General features: G+C 41.6%; 1 protein-coding gene across 1 annotated transcript in view; it reads right to left on the reverse strand.

Annotated features, from left to right (window-relative positions):
* LOC102212453 (A disintegrin and metalloproteinase with thrombospondin motifs 2-like) overlaps positions 1-21,628 on the reverse strand; it is a 136,011-nt gene that overhangs the window by 20,189 nt on the left and 94,194 nt on the right. Inside the window, exons 4-5 of the mRNA XM_013908766.1 lie at positions 16,262-16,467; positions 1,544-1,627 (exon numbers count right to left, since the gene is read on the reverse strand). Of these exons, the coding sequence (XP_013764220.1) occupies positions 1,544-1,627; positions 16,262-16,467 (290 nt within the window). The remainder of the gene's footprint in view (positions 1-1,543; positions 1,628-16,261; positions 16,468-21,628) is intronic.

Consider the following 21,628-nt stretch of genomic DNA (forward strand, 5'->3'; position numbering starts at 1 on the left):
CACACACACACACACACACACACACACACACACACACATACACTCAGGGGGAAGGACAGTACTTACAAAATAATAAATGAACTCTGAATTGATAATTTCAGTCATGAACATGAACTAGAACAAAAGCAGCCTGTTAACGAGCTATGCACTAGTAGTCAAAACATGCCCAATTACAAAATATTTACTTACAGTTACTTGCATAATGCCAACACCCACACAAACATCCAGATGCTTGCAGTTGCTTCCACTCACCTTCACCTCACACGCTCTTTCTCATTAGGATCTCTGCTTATCTACACCCCGCCCCCTTCGAAGCTTTCCATGTCTGCCTTTGCCTCTTTTCTACATTCGCTCTCTGTTTTCACGCATGCACAATGCACAGCTGAGAGAGCGCGCGCGCGGTGTGAGTGAGTTGCACTGAAGACATATGGCCTGCCTCTGTACACATGATGAAGTGTGAAGCCTGCACGCTGCGTAAACGCCCCGTTAGACAACGCACGGTACACCTATGTGGTTCGTCATGTTCATCAGTTGCTCGTGAGTGTGTTTTGGGGGTATTTTTAATGATCTTTCAAAATGTGTTTGCAATGGTGTGTCGTGTGTAAATGTTGTGTTGGAGTGTGTGAAGTGTGGGAGTGTGAGTGCGCCCGCATTCAGGGTCACACAGCCAATCTGCAGGCTGTCTGGGTGCAGCTCTGTTGCCACGGTAATTGGGAATGATGGACAGCCGGAGCTTTGGCTGAAGCTGCATAGGGGCTGGCCCAGAATGACCAATGTAGTGCGGTGTGTGTGTGTTTGCACGCGTGTGTGGCGCTCGTGCGTGTGCGAGTGTGTGTTTCCAGAGTTCTACTGGGACTGTGGACATGTAGAGAGAAGAGAGGAAGAGATAAGGCTACAGCAGCGTAAGTATATCACAGAGCACCTATCCAGCAATAAAATCACTTGTATCATCTGTTGTGGTAATCCCTGCCCTACTCCATTTCTGCCATGTCTTGCTTTATCGCTCTTTTTCCTCTCTTCCACTTTTTCTCTCTTCCTCTTTTCAGCACAGATGTGCAGATAGTGTTACAGTCAAGAAGAAAAGGATGCCCCCACCCCACCCCGCCACCCATTGTCCAGTCTCTCTCTCTTTATGAATGAGGGAGGGCTATCATTGATTGTTTACCTTTGCCTGGACTTCCCATGATTCTGTGCTGCAACCCACTGGGAAGAAGGCTGATTGCATAACGGGAAGAGCTTCTGTATGTGCTTTGGTGCTGAACTGTGAAGGCGTGCAACTTGAAAACACTCCCTTGGGATGCTGAATGCTTTTAGTTCCTCTTTTGCTCAGTCCACTGGAATAACAGGCTCTGGGCATCAGCGTGTGCTGATGAGTATGTGGGTGTGTCTGTGTGTTTGTTTATGACACTGTATGTATGACTTTGCCATGCTTTCTATAGGTACTTAAAGCGACTGTAGCAAAATAGAGAGACGAGGCGTTCACTTTCCAGGAACTGCATCCCAGTTGGTTTTTCAGCAGAACTCGTGTAGTTTCAGGTCTTACCTTGCCGTAGCCCAGCATGATAATCCGCACCAGAACCACATTGATTTTTGCTCCTAAAGAACTGTCATGGTAGATGTCATTCACCTGGAATCATACACCGAAACACAAGGGAAAAAACAGCGTCAGTAGAAGAAATCAACCCTTTATAGAACACTTTAATATAACCTAAACAAACTCTGAGGTGTAACAAAGAACTTGGTTAATTGTAAAATAATTTGTCTGCGGTTGAAAATTTTAACAATTTTTCAAAGTTTCAAACAAGTTAACATTTTCATCAAAATGCTTATTTGCTGTCTTGGTAAGAATTGTCAGGGTGTCACTGAACAGTCACAACAGTTTTAAAGGTGTTGATGCTTTGGGATACACTCACTCGGTTCAGTGAATGCATCCCTACGGCTGTGCTGGATTCCCAACTGTGAGCTTATATTTGTATGAGTTTGGTACTAACACAGAAGGTCAAGTGGGATGTCCACCAATTAGAAGGTCGGTACTTCAATTCTTTAATGTGCATGTCGAGTTATCCTGGGGCAACAGTATCCAAAGGATCCTTGGACACAGTACCCCAAGTGTCCACTAGGACATCCATCAGATTGTCACAATGTGAATGGGTGAATGAGGCTTGTAATAAGAAAAATGCTTCGAATTATTGCATTTGCAAAATATAAAACATCTTCATTCAGTGAGCGTCTCCTCACAGGTGATTCCCCTCTTTTCAAAACAGTAATGCATATTTATGTACACATGACCTGAAGCCCAATACTTGTCTTTATAAAACAAAGCTATATGTGAAAACACAAATCAGACATTAAACAGTAGATAACTTCCTAACTCCTTTGTGCAACATCCATACTGTATGTTGCACATCTGAGAATAGCACAGGTGGTGAAATAACAGCAAATGAGATGGCATCATGTGCCCTGCCTTGTGCTCGCTCTATACGGCTTCCTCTCCTATCCCAGGGTATTTCCAGTAATGCGAATGTAGACTAAATGTGGACTGCGAGCTTCTACTGTGTGTTACATGTGAAAAAAAGAACAACTTCAGAGAATTTTCCAACCTGATTCTTCCACCGTTTTCTGGAGGCTGTGTGTAAAAACAGCTATGCATACCTGCAATCCACGATTGGTCCATTCAGAACATGCATGCTTTAATCGAGGATTGCACTAGTCTAACTAATAAAGGAAGTAAGAGTGAGCAATAATCGTATTTCGGATAAAAATTATTTCCTGTTACACTTTCAATACACTTCAAGCTGCTTGCGAACGGCTAAGATGCGCAGCTGCACTGGCCACCTGGCTGTCGGTTGGCTCCCCAAAGGCAGAAAACTTTATTCTATAGCGACATCTCGAAATATGGCATCTTCACAGGAAGCGTCCCTCAAGGTGCTCTCTCCCAGCTACAGCCATGTTCACTGGAACTCATGTGAAGCTGTTTTGGATGCTATTATTAGTAATGATCTGTCCCACTGCTGCTTTTTTACCCTTCATCTGTAAAAGGCTGATGGGGTATTGTTGATACATTGCCGGGCAGACGGGCAGCACTTACACCTACGTTTGTGAACGTGATAACTCGAGAACGGGATGACGTAGGGAGCTTTAAATCGATATTATAGATGCATCTACTAAAAATCTCGGACAAGTTCCAATCTCAGTGACCTTGACTTGAAGGTAAAGTTGTGCATGGGATAACTTGGGCACGTGGCAATGTAGGATTCTCAAATTAGTCTGTCTACCAGGAGGTAGGTAGCACTTTTTACACTGCAGTGTTTATGTCAAACCAAGAAACTGATAAAAGTTAAGTTTTCTTTTGGTCCATTTTACCATAAGGCAGATTGTTGTACTATTATGCTGCCTACAGATTGAGGTTTAGCACTATTTTGCTGAAATAAGCAAGATGCTGAAATCTACACTTTACACTCTACACTTTAATCACATCTTGACTGTTTTACTTTAAAGTCCGCTGTGGTGGTGTACAAAAGCAAAATTACATATAAATGCCATGTTTCACACAGCAGTGAAGCCCTCATCATCCTTAATTTGCAAGACTCTCCCTCTCTGGGATGGGAAGACTCTCTGCCTCTCTATCTCTCTTTTAACCCATCAAGTTGCTAAATAGTTGTGAGATGTTCCACCAGGTATTTTGCTGCCCATGCCCCAATTTTTCTAAACATGCTGCAGACATCAGTTCTGCGTTATTTACATTTTACTTACATTTGGAAAGTGGTTTGTGCCTCCAAAGAGCATACAGTGGCTTGCAAAAGTATTCGGCCCCCCTGAACTTTTCCACATTTTGTCACATTACAGCCACAAACATGAACAATTTTATTGGAATTCCACGTGAAAGACCAACACAAAGTGGTGTACACGTGAGAAGTGGAACGAAAAACATACATGATTCCAATTGCAGCAAAAGGTGGTTCTACAAAGTATTGACTCAGGGGGCTGAATAATTACGCACACCCCACTTTGCAGTTATTTATTTGTAAAAAATGTTTGGAACCATGTATGATTTTCGTTCCACTTCTCACGTGTACACCACTGTGTTGGTCTTTCACGTGGAATTCCAATAAAATGATTCATGTTTGTGGGGGTAATGTGACAAAATGTGGAAAAGTTCAAGGGGACCGAATACTTTTGCAAGCCACTGTATTTTTACCTTCTGCTTTATAACAGGGTTTTGATCTAGATGACCTGTAGATATTTTGGAAAAGTAGAAGTAAGTGAAAGAGAATTAACGCCTAAAATCTGTTGTTTTTAACCGCTACACATGCTTATGTTCTTATGCAGTCTTAATTAATTTATGAAGTCTCCTATGACCTACAAGTCATAAGCTACAAGTGACAATTATGTGACAGCACAGTGTTATAGTGGTCCTCAATGATGGCACACAACAAGAGGGTTTTTAGTTTAAACCTACTCTGGGGTTTGTACAGTCTCCCTCTTTCTCTGTGGTTTCTTTCCAGACTCTCCAGCTTTCACCCACAAAGACATGCATGTTAGGCTATGGTGTGAATGTGACCATGAATGGGTCTATGTCTTTTTATGTTGGGACTACAATAGACCTACGACTCTGGGTGTATCCCGCCTCTTGCCCTGTGACAGATGGGATAGGCTCCAGCTCACACTCGGATGGATGGGTAATTATAGATTACAAAGCTGATATAAAAAGTGCTTCATTAGAAAGTTGTAAAAAGGATATATTTATTAACTAAAGAGTGAAACAAACAAAATAAATAAATAACTAATAAAGATATGACTTTTTATAACAGGAGCTCAACAAAAAGATAGAGGAGAGTGAGTCGAAATTTAGAAGGGATGGGTAAAGCATGTAGAGGCTGGTTAGGGAACTCAGTATCCCATGACCATGGATGGACGACAGATGAGAAAGATGCAAAGGATGGGAAGAGCCATAATACAAGAAAACAAGGTAATCTGTGGCAAAGTAGATGCAGAAAGCTCTCTTCTGTCTCTCTCTCTCACACACACACATACACAAAGCCACCGAGAGAGAGGTAAATTGGCACTGGAGTTGAGACCTGCTGTCCTCAGTGGCTGTGCGTGGTGCCTAATGAGGCAAAGGGATGTAAAAACAGACAGCCATAATGAGATGGCTGATGGACATGCTGTGGAGAAGGAGAAACACACACAAATGCACGCACGCACGCACACACACACACACACACACACACACACACAGACGGAAAGAGAGAGAGACTAGGAACAAAACTGTAGACACATCCAGCGAGCGAAAGCTATGTGAAAGAGTTAAGGAATGCTATGAATAGAGACAGTGAGGCAGACGGAAAGAAGACCAGAAGCTGAGCGTAGAGGGGAGAAGCAGCAAAGGTTTAAGGGAAGAAAAGAGGAAAAGCTTGGAAAGCATTTTTACGTAGAGTTGTGTGAGAAGATTTTTTTATCTTTTTAAGGGAAAAAAAGAAGGAGAATCCATGAGTGAGCTAATGCTTTTTTTTTTACATATGGAGAGTAAAGTTGGAAATTCCAGCATCTTGTTCGGAAAAATCCAGCGGCCTCATTCTTGAAGTCTGACTAGCAACTTGTTATCCACAAACTGTCTGGAATTTATTTACTTCATCACGTCAAAGCACAAGCATGTCTGCTACCTAAAGCAGTAAGCGCTTTACAACATGTTCTGAAACCTCAAAATAAAGTCATGTTTGGCTTTCACTGTTGCATTTATGTCATCTGGGACATCTGTTAGCTGCCAGCAGTCTGAAGTAACTTTCTAATGGAGGGAAATGTTATTATGGTAACATCAGCAGCTTTCAGTGCAAGAAGTATTTTGCATGAAGAAAATCACATGTTGAAAGCATCGGTGGTAAGTGAAAATAATGCAGGCTGTAATTAATCTGAGAAACTGACTGCAAATTTTTGTTTGACCTTTAAGTGGGAATGGAGACAGAGCATTGCTTATAGACAAGAAGGTAATACTTGGTGATTTGATCATAGGGGACTGAGCACTACTAAAAGTGCTGGATGTGTATTTTGTGAATTCACCTACCAGCAAAAATTGGCTTTCACTAGTAAAGTAGCAAGACCCCCAACAGAGTGTAGCCCAGCTAGAAAAATAGTAAAAACTAATGTTTGATGTTCTAATAATTCAAATAAACATTTTTGGTTAACTGAGAGATACATAAATTAGATGACCTGTGTTGTTTTTCTATGAGTCCCTACTGCTGCCCCACTGCAGTCACCACTGTGTTCATGTTACAGCATCAAAAATACATAAGTAACTAAGGTTTATATAGAGAGAGAGCTTTTCAAGAACAAAAGTCACAAAGTGCTTTTCAATACTGAACAAGATACACTTTTGTTTGCTTTGTTCATTTGTCTCTTTTAATTCTATTTTTTTTAATACTTTTTCAACATGTTCAAAATAAAGATTCAATAAAAAAAAATATAAAAAATAAATAAAGGCTAGTCTGCACAAGTGGATCTTAAGTTTCTTTTTAAAGATATCAAAAGTGTCCACAGATCTTAGGTCAGCTTGATGGCCGGAATCTTACAGTCGCCTTTTGTTTTAAACCTAGATCTAGGTACAGCCAACAAGGACTGATCAGAAAACCTCAGAGATCTAGACGTTACGTATTGATGTATTACCTTATCTATATATCGAAGCACCTGACTGTGGAAGGATGTGAAATTGATCACCAAAAGTTTAAATTGAACCCTAAACTTTATGGCAGTAAGGAATACAGAATGAGTATTATATGGAACTTTTAGGGGACCTGGTGATAAGCCTCATAGCAGCATTAGGATTCAGTTGTAAGCAATCCAGGGATGATTTGCTCAAGAAAAGATACAATGAATAATAATAATAAAGTCTTGACGAAATAAATGCATGTATAACTATCTATCTCTATTTCACATTAAATTACAATATATTTAAAATGGGCATTGCTCTGCAGATCATTGAAAACAAGCAAGCATAGGTGAGCCAACATGCTTTTCAAAGCTGAACATCATTCTTAGATATCTGCGCCATTTGTGTGAGTCGAGCACATGTGTTGAGGCTAAAAGTGATTGTGCTGTAGGGATGGGTATCGAAATCCGGTTCATTTTGAGAACCGGTTCCCACTGTTTCAATTCCTTGGAATTGTTTGGCATTTTTGCAAACTATTCCCTGGCTGGCTCAGATGATGGCAGTTCTCGCTGCAGTCTACCGGTAGCGTCTCCTTTCAGGCCAAGTTTGCGGTAAAAGGCTTGCACCCATTTGCCACAGCAGATGCCCCCAATTTTCAGTAAGTGAATGTGTTTAATTGTAGGCAGGGACATTACTGGATATTCTTGTGTAATTGCTACAGAATAATTTATGTTATACTTTGTTATTGCTACAGAAGAATATTTATTTTATTATTTTACATTTACAATTTTTTTTCTTGTTCAAAGAGAAGATATAAAACAAAGTTCTAAGCTAATTAGTGTTCTCCTTTTTAAAAAATAAGAATCGATAAAGAATCGAATCGTTAAACAGAATCAAAAATGGAATCGGAATCGTGAAAATCTTATCAATACCCATCCCTATTGTTCTGTATTGTTTGTTGTCCAGAACGTGCTCAGTGGTGAGTGAAACAGTATACTTTTAGGAGTTGTGGAACAGAAAAGTCAGCTAGCCATTAAGCTAACAGCCACAATATAAAATGCCATAGACTTACGCTAGCATCACTAGCATGTCGTGTGTGTGGGAAACATGGCTAGCAAGCAGCAGTTCTTGTACTTTGAAACTATGTGAGTCAATTCTGTTACTGTTAAAAGTTACTTTGGTTATGTAAGATTATCTTGATGCATTTCCAAGCATTTCCATATGCATTTCCATAATTATTCCCTTCAGTTTCCGGCTTTAAAATAAAGTGATACATCTCAGGATGTTTATCGTGATATAATTACATTTATCCTTCAGCTAAACCAGTCGGCATGATTTACTCTGTGTTAGACTTAGTACCCAGATTATTCAGCCAAGGAAATAGTGGAACCAGAGTGACAATATGGGAAAATACTGAATTAAGACTAAAGGTAAGTAACAGAAGGAACAGAACATGCTTCAATATGAAAAACAGCACAACAACTTGAGCTAAATCTCTCACCATTATAAGGTGATGCGTTGTTTAATTCAAAACAAGGCATCGTATGCTGTAAATGTGTTCTACCAGACAAATGTAATGATGGTATAAGGTCTAATTTAAGTACAAAATAGCATCCGATTTCAATAATACTAACGTGTAAGTAAATTCTCTCTCTATTTATTGCTGGATTCTGAATAGATGGAAAGGATGCAATGTGGGACACAGTGGGAAGACGAGGAAAAGTTCTCTTCGGGCGACCTTGAGTACAGTTACACTACACAGGTTTGTTGTTGTCTCTGCTTAACCCAGTCTCAGATGGTGTGTGAGTGTGTGTGTGTGTTTGTGTGAGAGAGAGGGTGACACAGAGAGACTAAATGTGTGCCATTGCAGTTTTCATCTTTCCTCCTTTCTGTTTTCCTGTGTGTGTTTACTTACTGGTAATTCTGCTCATTTGAGAATATATGTGTCAGTCCCTTGTTATCTTTGCAGGTTGAAGCATATGCCTGGGGGTGACATATGTACTCTGCAGGTTGTGCGCTGTGTTTGTTTAAGATGGACATAAACACTTTGGTCACTTTTCCCTGGGCCTGATCTCCAGCCTGTTTCCTTGACAACTGTTATGCCAATTAGGGGAAGTTGACTTCCAGGCGACCCTGATGCTCTAATGAGACATGCATGCACACATGCACAGGGGCAGTGTAGTGTCCTTTCGGTGCCAACTTTGGCTTTATGTGTCTTCTTACACACTTATCTCACAGATGGTAAAGGCTGGAGGACAGATATGGCACAGCAGACCGTAATCCAAAACACTCCCACATATTTGCCGAGATACGCTTATCCACTCACACGCACGGTCCCTGTGCCGCTCGCTATCTTCTGACATTCTGAAAGGGCCATACTAGGTGTCATTCCTTATAACCAAGCCTATACATGCAAATCCAAGACAGCTTGTGTATTAACTACTACAGGCTCAGAGGTCAACAATGCACAAAGTCATCACTATCACATATTTACTGCAGCGAGAGATGACACTAAAATGAAAGAAGGAGCACAAGAATAAGTGTGAAGGCATGACCAAACTTAATCATCAAAAATTACAGCAGTACATATTTCAAATTCAAATTAATTGTGTTGATTTGTTTGTTTGTGCTCATCATAATTGGGAATATAGGCCAGTTTTATTTATGTGTACAAACAACTCATGTAAAACAAAACCAAAACTTAACCCTAACCCTAACTTGCATGTTTGTTCAACTGCTGTCACCTCATTCACAGGTTCACACCTGCATTTAGTGTTACAATGACAGACTACGAATGCCTTCATAAGGACTTCAATACATTTCAGCCAGTATTTTTGCAGTGCTTCGTACTCGAATTTCATGTGTTTAAAGAAGCTCATCTTGGAAAATGGATTTCATTTATTAGCCGGTACGATTTTACAGAGATACATTTTGGAAATATGCCTTAAAAACATTCTCAGCTGCTGATGAGACAGAACTGAGTCATCAAATAAAATTTGGCTGAAGTGCTACATAAATTAGATAAGGCTTTAGACAGCTTCGCTACATCTTTTTTCATCGACACACATGGGAATATTTAAAAACTGAAACCCAGGATTTGAGTTCTCAGTCTCACAATGCTCCTTACACATTTGTGACACTTCTCGCTAACAAGGTGTCTATTATTACCTGGACTACATCTCCTTTCCCAGCTCTTCCTGCCACCTATTAATATGAGTTTTCACTGCCTCTAGGAGCTTTGGTAAAGACAAAAGTGAAAGATCTGCACCACTTTCCAGACAGCTCTTATAGACAGGATCTTTATCATAGTGGAGGCATAAAACTGTAGACGAAACGCGCATCAGCATCAGCGTGCCTCATCAAAATTATATATGCACATGCATGTTTGCACACACACACATACGCACCTCCATTAGCAGACTATTTTGGAGAGTGTAATTAAGACTTTGTAGCACCTCTGCAAAGGTCTCCCTTAATGGGTGAGAGGAAAAGGCATATAGACAAATCACCGTTGGCAACAAAGTGTATCACCACTGCCGCAAGAAGATTACCGTACCAGTGCCACAGCACAACACATTCATTGTGATATTAAGTAATTGCTTAATATTGCAATAAGCTCATTGATTCACCGCTCTGACTGTCATTATTTATGATTAGCGGATGTACTACCTTGAAGACTTGAAGTGCTGCATGGTTGATGATATGCACTGTCGAACAAAGCACTGGAGTGAAAGCTACACCACAGTCTGTGCTAGAGAAGCTAGCCATGTGTACTCTAAGGAGCTTGGAAAGAAAAGCGTCTGGACTTCTTTCCAAGCTCCTTAGACTACAATGACCTGGATGACTGAGAACCTTCACAGACATGTGTACCCTCATACTGTAGTTCTGCAGTCAGTATTGGGAATGTTTAACGTCCAATGCCCTATTTAAGTCTTGTCTGTGCATCGTCCTCACTGTTACAACTGTTACCCTCAGTGTCCTTATCTGAGCCCTCTACCCCATCTGCCTACTTTTACACTCACTTGTTCCCTGGACCTATTCTGGAACTGAATCAGAAATCAGAAATGGGTTTATTGCCAAATGTTGAGCAGGTTTACAACATTAGGAAATTGCTGCGGTGCTTCAGTGCAAACATAGTGTCATAAATAGCACTTAAATAGACATGAAAAAAGAAAAGTAGGAATAAGAATTAAAAGTGCTACGTAGAAAGATATGTGCATGAGTGCAGGTGGTGATCAGTGCCAAACATGGAATGATGCAGTGACACAGCGTAGGGTCATGTGTTATTGGTGGGAACAGTCATATGGTTATTGTTCATGTGTCCAACAGCAGAGGGGAAGAAACTGTTCTTATGGCGAGAGGTTCTGGTGCGAATGGACCGGAGCCTCCTGCCTGAGGGGAGCAGGTCAAACAGACTGTGTCCAGGGTGAGAAGGGTCAGCTGAGATCCGAGCTGCATGCCGCAATGTCCTGGAGGTGTACAGGTCCTGCAGAGATGGGAGTCTGCAGCCAATCACCTTCTCAGCAGAGCGCACAACACGCTGCAGTCTCTGTTTGTCCCTGATAGTGGCTCCAGCGTACCACACAGTGATGGAGGAGGTGAGGATGGACTCGATGATTGCAGTGTAGAACTGCATCATCGTCCGTGTTGGCAGGTTGAATTTCTTCAGCTGCCTCAGGAAGTACATCCTCTGCTGGGCTTTCTTGATGACGGAGGTGATGGTGGGCTCCCACTTCAGGTCCTGGGTGATGGTGGTACCCAGGAAGCGGAATGAGTCCACAGAGGTGATGGGGGTGTCAGTCAGGATGATGGGGGGGAGTGGGGCTGTGTGCTTCCTGAAGTCCACAATAATCTCCACCGTCTTCTGGGCATTCAGCACCAGGTTGTTGTGGCTGCACCAGGACACCAGACGTTCAACCTCCCTCCTGTAGGCAGACTCATCCCCGTCAGAGATGAGCCCAATAACGGTGGTGTCATCTGCAAACTTGATTAGCTTGACAGACTGGTGGGTGGAGGTGCAGGAGGTGAATATTCCTCACTACACTCACTGTTTGTCCCACAAAAAGCAATGTATGGGTGGGTTGATACAAAAAATGGTCCTCAGCTATAGTTTTGATACAAATACAAACAAATAACAGACTCTTGATACTTTTACTAAATAACAAAGGCAAAGCAGTTCCCGGCTTTCAACATTTGGCCATAACCCATCCATTCAACTATTTATTCATCCATTCTCGTAATTTTTTTAATGTATAGAGGATGAAAAGGGTGCAAGACTATCACAGCTAACACAGAGAGACTAGACTCCACATGTAAGACCAATTTAGAATTACCAGTTAACCCTCAGGCATGTCTGTGGACACCTAGAACCTTCCTTGTGTTAACCCTCTCAAGGCAGGCATTGCAGATTTGCAACAGTTAAAAGCTAACAACCTGATTACCCCACATACATATTTTATGAGTTTTTTTACTCAGAAGTACCACTGCAGGTATTCTTTTGTGCATTAGCAACAAAAACTTAATTTGAGCCTGAAAGGGTTAAATGTGTGAAACCTGTGTGAAACGATAGTGCTAACCACTGCACAACCATACCACCCTTTTAATCCATTTCCAAATTAACACATTGCAAACACCTATTTTTATAACAGATAGAAAAGAGGATTTACACCTCTGTCTGATTTTGTTTCTTTTTCTCTTTTTTGTACTATTTTCTTCTTTCTTACCTTACTTATACTTATTCCGATAACACAATAAAAAATGGCAGGAAAACACATGGGAAAGGAGTGGGAAGCAGAACCGGATTAGCAAGACACACATTTAACTCAGCAGACACACTCACAGACAAACACATTCTGACACTCTTGTTGAACTTTTAAACAGGACTTAGCAGTTTTCTGTGGGAATGCTTCGAAGTCCTCTGGGCTTGCAGTATAGTCTAATGTCCATCATACATGTATTCATTCACGCATACATGCATGCAAAAGTCTATATGAACGTTTGAAGGCTTTAATGAGCATATCGCTTCAGAATCTCATATTTTTATACCATCCAAAATGAACAAAAAAAGTCAGTATCAGCCGTACTGGCAACAAATGTGAAGCATTATATTGCATTCGAGCATCTAGCAGGTTTTAGATATCTGCGAGTGATTGATACAGTAATAAGAAGAAATCATTTCCAAAGTGTAAGCCAGCAGCTGCAAGTTCTTACAGAGTTGTATTGCATCTGTAAAACCATCCACATGTCCTGGTAAAACATATACTTGTGTTACACTTTTAAAAGTAATGTGTGTGTTTTTCTAGGCGGCAATGATTGGGTGAATTTCATAGATGTTTCAAAATTTTAGTTGCTTAACCTTTACCTAACTGAGGAATGTGTAAGATTTAGGAGGATCTCTCAGTAGAAATTGATATTGCAGTATAGTAGTCTATACATAATTTTGTTTTAATTAGTGTCCTGTATAACCACTATAAGTTAATGTTTATTCTTTTAGCTTTAAATGATACATTTAAACAGACAAACCAAGCACTGGGTCAAAGAAGATCTCAGAAAGGTTTGAGGGAGTAAGGGGTATGTGCTAAGTTGCTGCTAGATGCCACAGAATCCCACAAATTGGTCTTTGAGATCATGCTCACACTAGGCGTGGTTGCCTTCCACTGTGCTTGTGTGTGACTGTCCTCTTGCTGACCAGCACTCAAATTAGTGTTCTAGGCTTGATGTGCTGGAGTTTTTCAGTTTTGATCTGTTTTACCCCGTACTCTTGTGAAAGGAGCAACTCAACTGCTCTCCCCCTCTTGCTCACAAAACTGGATATCTGCGTTGAGGTTTCTCATGTGATGAGGGTAACACATGTATTCCCTGACTGGTTGGCAGTGGTTTTTGGACATTGTTGGCTGTGGTTGATTGAAACTGGTTGCAAAGAACGTGCTGCTCCTATTGACTGCTTTGGTTGCTAACAGACTGCTGCAGTTCCCTGTAGGTCTTTCTGTTTGTCTGCAAATACTTGCTAGCCCACAAATATAACTACTAGCCATTGGTTGCAAATGAAAATGGAGAAGGTTTGCCTGACATATAGCCAAAATCCCAACTTTTATTTTGAAGGCAAGCCTTCCATTTCTGGTTTGCGTTGCACTTTTCAGGGTTTCTTTATAAGTCAGAGAGCAGCTGCACCAATGTTTGTCCACCACTTCCATTTAAACTGCAAATGCAGCAATATACTAGCAACTAGTTGGGGAATACCACCTGGTAACACGTCGTTCCCACTGGATCACTAACTGGTCTGTAGGCCTGCGTGACTGGGACTTTACCAAGCATTTTGCCAGTGACCATCAACCTCCAGCAATCACAACCGGTCATAGAATACTCATTTTTCTCTCTCAACTGGTGGTTTTCAGATGGTTGCAGACCAATCTCTAGGCCTATGTGACTGAGGCTTTAGCCACATGACCCTACACTGTTGCCATCGCCATCAAACCTTCAAAATGGCAGACAAGTTAACAGCACATGGTTAGGTCACATGTTTGCAAAACCTCAACTGAAGAAAAGCACTCTTGCATAGCATTCTCGATTATTTAATACCGAGATGTCGAGAAAGCACTCAGGTTTCATGCTTGGGCACAGTGTTGCCAGCATTTTAGATTGTGCATCTGTAAGAATGAGAGGGTCTGCTTGACTCGAATTGACGACCGTTTTGTTGTTAAGACACCTGTTCTTATGACCAGGGCATTGTCTCCTGAAACGTGCAGTGTATCTTCACACTAAAAACTAACAATTCAGATTTTATGAACTTGAAGTCCACCGCCTAAAATTTAAATGAGTTCCTACGGAAAAAGAAAGAAAAAATTAAGAGAAAATAAAGAAAGAAAACGCTGTTATTTTAAACAATAGCCTCTTGCACTAAAACACAAGCGAGCTGCTTATCGTTTAAAGGTGGCTGTACAACAGATGTTGTGAATAAATGTCTTTTGTTGGGTGAACTGTATGTTTTAAAGCGAACACGTGTTTAAGGAAAGTAGAGGTTTGCATAGTTTCAAAGCAGCTCTTAGTTTCAGCCTCTGTTTTAGCTCGAATATAAAGACAATATGGAGCTAATATTAATTTATGAAAACTCTCATCAAGTTGTTTTTACTAACTGCTCAGTATTAAGCACTACACTAATGCAATAACTCCGAATCCTACTTATAATTACCATTAGTTAGCATTTCTGGCAAGAAGTATCCTCTACATATCTCTGCTTATCATAAATTTACCTCCAGTATGTCTTCCAATAAACCCGTGCTTTCACTCCTATCATACTGAGATTTTTTCCCCCCACACCATTGAGGATTTTTTGCCATAAACTACCCAAGTCAGGGAGGAGTAAACCAAGGAGCAACACTGCTGGGAACCTGGGAGAGTGCGAGGAAGGAAAAATAGAGAAAGCAAGAAAGAGAGAGGGAGAATCAGACAGAGCACACCCATCCTGAAGTGAGCAAAGCAAACTTTCAACAAGAAAGTCGCCCAGATGCCACGCGTGGGAGGCAAAACCTTATTTATTTATTTCTGTTTATCTGGCTGTCAGTAATTTATTCTGAATGCGCTGTTTAAAATACTCCTTCTCCCTCTGTTTCTCTCTCTCTACCCCACAGATGAGAGGGGGGCTGTGACAGGGCTGCGCATTCCCTTCTCCTATATTGTCTAACAAATATCTAAAAGGGGAGGCAGAGAGCACAGCGGCACTTGTTCTTTCTCAAGCGCTGAACTTAGACAAAGAGGTGTGGAAGGATTTGTTGCACCTGCATAACAGTCGGAGATTGGTTCCTTGCGCGGTGGGTCGCGGTAAAACAAAAAGCAAACAGGAGCGCACACAGAAAACAGATGCGCACGCACGCACATCTACGAATGCATGCAAACGGCACGCTCAACGCAGGTTTCATTTGCAAAGATTAAAGTCTGCAGTGTGTTCAGTGTCGGACCAACACACAAAAACATGTGCACACAAACACACACACACACACACGTAACAACACCTGGGTGTGTAAATGCTAAGTGTTGTTGTGGCCTGAAGCATGCTACCTGCTGTTTTTGCATCTCTCTTTCTCCTTTTCTCTCTCTCTCTCTCTATTTCTTTTTCTCTCTTATGCACACACACACTCACAATGAGTGATGACATGACACAAAGCCTGATGAAACGATATGTAGGAGCTCCTTCAGCAGAGAGGGCTCACCTTACACACACACACTCATGCACAAATGAAATCTCATCATATTCAGATAGAGAAGACAGGATTACCCGCGGCTGATTGCTGGATGAGAACATGTAGGAAGGGAATTGAATCCCATTCAGTCGGTGGGTGTGTGCTACCCGTTTTCTTTGACCTCTGTGTGACTTACTTTCTATTCAGCTCAAATGAAACAATTTCCCCATTTGATGATTTCATTTTGGGGCATCTGGAAATCTCTGTATGTGACGCTTGAAATATGTCCGATTTCAGTCCTTTAATTAACCCCAGATGATGTTCGTTTATGTGGGAAATGCCTAATTCAATCATGCATCATTTTACCTGACATATATTCATTCACTCCTCTGTCTGTCTGCTTTTGTTAGTGTGCTTACCCCTTTGTTAGCTATCGACTTACAATGTTCATAAGTGTGAGAAGGTACTTTTGAACATGCTCCTTCCCGTGAAACTGGACCACTGAGTCGTCTACGCCCAGCAGCACCTCGATGTTGTAGGCTCTGTCAGAGGTCTGTCTGCGCATTCGCCCTGCCCGCGTGTGGTTGATGCTCTGCTCCACACCACGGTACAGAGACTCCAGATCCATCAGGCCACCAAGATCTGCGCCTAGAAACAGAAGGCACATAAATACGGTGTTGTGAAAAACTAACATACATCATGGTTTGCTGTTTGGCTGATTTTGCTTACAGCCTTTTAAAGAAGCCTCTACTCCAGTCCTACAATAGCACTTTCAGTGTTTCAACATAAACAGCAATATTAGAGTTTGCACAATTCTAGTGAGCTTGAAAGTCAGTATTTGAAAAGACCACTTTATTCTTCAACATAGTCCGAACTCTCTTAGAAACGCTGTCTTGAAGATTTTTAAGTAGTCTTAAAGTCTTCAACCTTCAGGCTCTGTGGAGGCCAACACATGACTGATAGTGGTCCATTGTGTGCTTTTCTATCCAGCTATGCTTTTACTGTGTTGGCAGTGTATTTGGGATTATTGTCATGCTGAAAAATGATGCAGTTGCCAATCACATCCTTTTTTTGTATTTTATAATTCCATCAATTTTGACAAGATGTTCCCTTCCCAAGACTGTGAACATTTCTGATGAGTCTTCAGTGAACAGCAGCTGGATAAGGTGAAGAGCCAGATGGATCTCTCAGGTCTTGTGCAATGTCTTTGCTAAAAATTTTTTAGACACTTTTCATCTGCTGTAGATAGATTTTTATGCCTGCCACCTCTTCTTCACTTCGCCCAGTTTCCTTAAAATTTTGAATGGCACACTGCACACCATCCTGAGTTGAGTCAGGTTAACTTGTTTGCTTTTTTTTGCTCCAAAAATCCAATTTTATGCCCGTTAAACTGTCATGTCCAGCATTTCTTTTAGGTTAAACTAAGAAACTGAATTAAATTCTTTTGCAGCAGGCTGCTTGTCACAAAGGGTCCAAAAATACAATTTAAAACAGGTTCTTGGCTAAGATGTCAGTTATGTGTAGACACTGATTCATCCCTTGAGTTAGTTGCGTTTTTTGTGCTATGTGTTATGCGACTAGAAAACAAACAAAGAAAAAAAAAAATCCCCTGAAAACGTCTTGATTCACGCTCAATCATCCAGATAAGGACATCCCATGAAGTCGATTCTGTTTATCTGGATGTCACATTTTCAGCGGGAGAAACGTTTCATGACTCATCCAAGTGACTTCTTCAGTCTTAGCTGACTGCAGGTTTCCCCAACATAAAAATGGTCAAGTACAAGGACTGGACTGAAAATGAGTGAAAAAGCAGCATTTGTCCTTCTTAAAGCCTGGAGAATTATTGGTCAAGACCACTTTTAAAAAATACAAGAAAGTCTGGCTCCTTGGAAGCAAAATATAAAGAAATGAGGGGGTGGTTCAAGACTTTTGCACAGTACTGTATGTACACTCCTTAAAATCTGCTCAGCTCAGCTGGTGTGTGCCTGCTTCTGCCTGCTACACTTTTGTAAACACAATATGCTTACTGTCTGTGTGCTGTTCGTGTTCACATCCATATGCACGTGTACTTATCTGTGCACTTGCATGTTGATGTCTGTATGTCTGTCTCTCATTTCCTTTCCAAGACACCAGTTGATAGACTCGAGCATGTGCGTCCCTTGTAGCTGGTGGTAACGGTGCAGCTATCCTTCACAGATCCTTTCCTAATCAACCAAATATTTCTACTCCCATCTGAATAAAAGGAACAGATGGTGCTTGCTAAACACATGGATTAAGACAGCTCCCTTACACAAGGGGTTGCCCACCCTGCACTCTTCTTGGCTTGCTATATGCTCGAAAAAAATGCAAATCGCACCAGAAACTGAATTTAAGGTTATGCTGTCAAAGAAGATGCAACATAAAGCAGCCCTGATTTGTTCAGATCGCTAATTACATCCAGGTATGTCGGGCTAAGCGCTGTGTTTTGAGTCTTTTTGGATAAACTCCAATCCTGCCTCAAAAAAAAAAGAAGAAGAAGAAAGCTTTTATTAAGTTTGAAATGTCAGATCTGATCATCTTTCTTCCTCCATTTTAAGTGAGGCAGACTCAGTGAGGCTACAGAAGATAAACTGTCCTGTCTCCAGAGCCAAGGCCATCCTTCCCTAACGCGCTGTCCTTCTTCACACAACCCAACCCCGGTCTCCTTTTCTCTTTCATCCTCCTCGTATATGCGAGCATCGCGCGGCCTTGCTCGTAAGGAAGCCATGGAAGGCCAAGCCATGCAGTCTGGAACATGTGGTCTCAGTGGATTCAACAAAGCGCTATTCTCACTGACTCCAGCCAAGGCCTCCCACAGCCAAGGATGACACATAGCACAACTCAAAGAGTGGCGTGTGTGCGTAAGAGAGAGTGTTTACAGGTGTTTGTTTGTGTGTGTGTGTGTGTGAGCGCTCTGTGGACAAACATTTCCAATTGGGCAATAAATCATTGTGCCAACAGGCACTTTAATTTAGTTGAAACTGGGCTGCATGGTTGAGAAACTGTAATAGCTGTACAGTTTGTGACTGTAGACACAGGCATAGACATCTTTATTCATATTCAGAACATGCACATTTGTTACCATCAGTTAAAAAGGGGGGAAATGCAGATGTCTCCATAATGTTACCAATAGGGGCAGGTCTTATTTTTCCTTACAAACAAAATATAATGTGAATTTTGCACTCATATAGTTACTTTGAGACAAGTGTAAGCACCCCCGCCATACATGGTAAAGCTCTGGTTCTGTGTGCACGCCAGCAGCTTGATGAAACCAGAAGGGGAAAAGATGAAGACATTTTTCTTGTGTCAAAGCTAATTTCTAAACCACCAGGTTACATTTTTCCATTTACTTGGAGAAGCGTACTTTGCTAACTTCTCCTTCTTTGGACAGCTAACTTCAGCAGTCGCCATCTGCCGCCATCTCCAGCATCCTCCTCTGTCACGCCATCCCTCTCTATGCCCTCCTCAACTACATCAATGAATCTCCTTTGTGGTCTTTTCTCTCCTCCCTGGCAGCTCCATATTCAGCATCCTTTGTCCAGTATACCCACTATTCCTCCTCTGCAAATGTCCAAACCATCTCATCCTCGCGTCTCTAAGTTTGTCTCCAAACCCCTCAACCTGAGCTGTCCCTCTTATATTCTCATTTCTAATCTTGTCCATTCTGCTCAATCAGGAAGCTTACTAACCAGTCTTAAGATAGATTTCTGTCAGCTTCAGTAGCATACTTGAAACGTTTGCTGCATGAGTCCCAAAATATGTACCCGAAAACATACAAGTGGCATGTTTTGAATTTTCATTTTCGAGCAGAAATTAACAGAAGTCTTCATGATGCGAGCATAAGCTATTAAAGCTTAGGGATTGTCTAAATTAATCAAAATGCCTACATGATTAGATGTAGAGTAAAAAACAAACAAACAAAAACAAAACAAATAAACCGAAAAAACACCCACAAAAGAAAACAGAAAAGAAAAGCCTGCTTGTGTGCATCAGGAACGATAACATTAAACTGGAAAAGATCTACAGCGGTGCAGAACGCCTGAGAGCCTGCCTGCTTCATATTCCAATTATTGTCACCTGGTGCCTAATTTTGTTTTTTTTTGTGTTTGTGTTGTCTTGTACATCACAATGCAGAAATAATGCTGATGCAGAAATAGCAAAAACGTGTGCATAAAAATCCCCCCGACTTGCAGGAAATGAAGTATTTGATGCTAAAAACATCCTGTGGGAGGACCCCTAGATTGCATTCAGCTTCATTGGGAGGTGCTGCATACGAATCTCCATTCAACATGTGCCACAAGGGGTGCAGCTGGACTGCCGCTGCTTGGACACATATGGTGCTGAGTAGAGGGGGGAAAAAAGAAAAAGGAAGCAAAACAAGACGGAGATAAAGGGAAGACGAGGCGAGAGAAAGAGAGATCTGCCACCTTGTCTCCCAATCAGCAAGGGGCATTCTGATTTCCCACTCCCTCTTATGCAACGTTTCCAAGACAACGGGCTCATGGGTAAAACAATAACCACGTGGTTAACATTGGCTCCTGAGTTGCTAACAGAATTAATCTGAAAGTCTGACTATTATCCCATATCTGCCCACATTCCAGTGAGTGACAGAATACAAGCAGAGAAACAGGAGGTGGGGGGCAAAGACAGGCAGCATTATCCGGAAAGAATTAAAAGATTTTTTTTTGTCTTTCCACACATACTTTTGTTCTGTTTCATAGCACATTTCACACAGACACTGAGCATTTCTTCTCCTTGTTAGCAGTGGAAGCTGAACTTAAGGCGGTGTACTTTTCACAACAACCCTTGGCTCTTCCTCGTTATAGCTGCCTTTAACGAGGCTGATGTCACAACCACACCATCTGCTTCTAAAGACAGGTCCAGATATTTTTACCTTTTGCTTATGTAATGTTAAGGGAAAAAAGTACAGGAACAAAAAAAAAAGTATTGTGTTCTCACTTTTAGTTCTGTGTCGCCACAAAATTGCAGTACCTTGAAAACAGTGAGTACAACAGTGCAGGGACATTGCATAACACCGGACCACAACTGTACGGAGAGTGGATGAGAGAAATAACTCAAAGTGACAAAAGCAGAGTGGCGAACAATAAATGACTAAACCAAACAAGGTTGACTTTTTAAACCTGTGGTTTCATCCCACTTCTGTCCTTGCTTACTCTTGCTGCAACACTATGTTTCTCTCTCTTGCTTCAGCTGTTTAGGAGCAAGATTTTCAGAGAAAAGCGCGGAGGAATAAACTGCAGGAGAGATCAAGGGAGGTGGTAAGAGAGGTGAGATGTAGAGCTGAGGGGGTGTGATGGATGGATGAGAGGGAGAGCAAGAGAGAGATGAGACCAGAAGGACCTTGGCTGTTGTGAGTTCCGCTTCAAGTTCCTGCAGTGATGGAGAAATTCGCTCTCTTCAAGAGCAACAACCTGTCTTGAGTCTGTCTGTGTGACTGCAGGCGAAGCGTCGGGGTGCACTGCTGTGTTTCTCACAGCTTACAGCAGGCATTAGCCTCTGAAGCCAAACGGTTAACACTATCAACCTGTGTATAGGGATCTGATCGTAACAATGCTTTTACTGTCCTTTACACAGTGTCAGGCTGAACCCTAACTATCCTCCTCCTCCTACACGCACACAAACACACACACACTCCTTCATTTGTTTTCTACCTGCGGCTCTCCTCTCTCTGATGTGCCTACCCATTATTAGTGCTCATTTACATTCTCACACTACCGTCAGTGTTCCTGTACGCCATACCTCCATGCCCCCAACTGTCACATGCACACCT

This window comes from Pundamilia nyererei, unplaced genomic scaffold, assembly GCF_000239375.1.
Source record: "Pundamilia nyererei isolate P.nyererei 1_Seehausen unplaced genomic scaffold, PunNye1.0 scaffold00001, whole genome shotgun sequence".
Lineage (NCBI taxonomy): Eukaryota > Metazoa > Chordata > Actinopteri > Cichliformes > Cichlidae > Pundamilia > Pundamilia nyererei.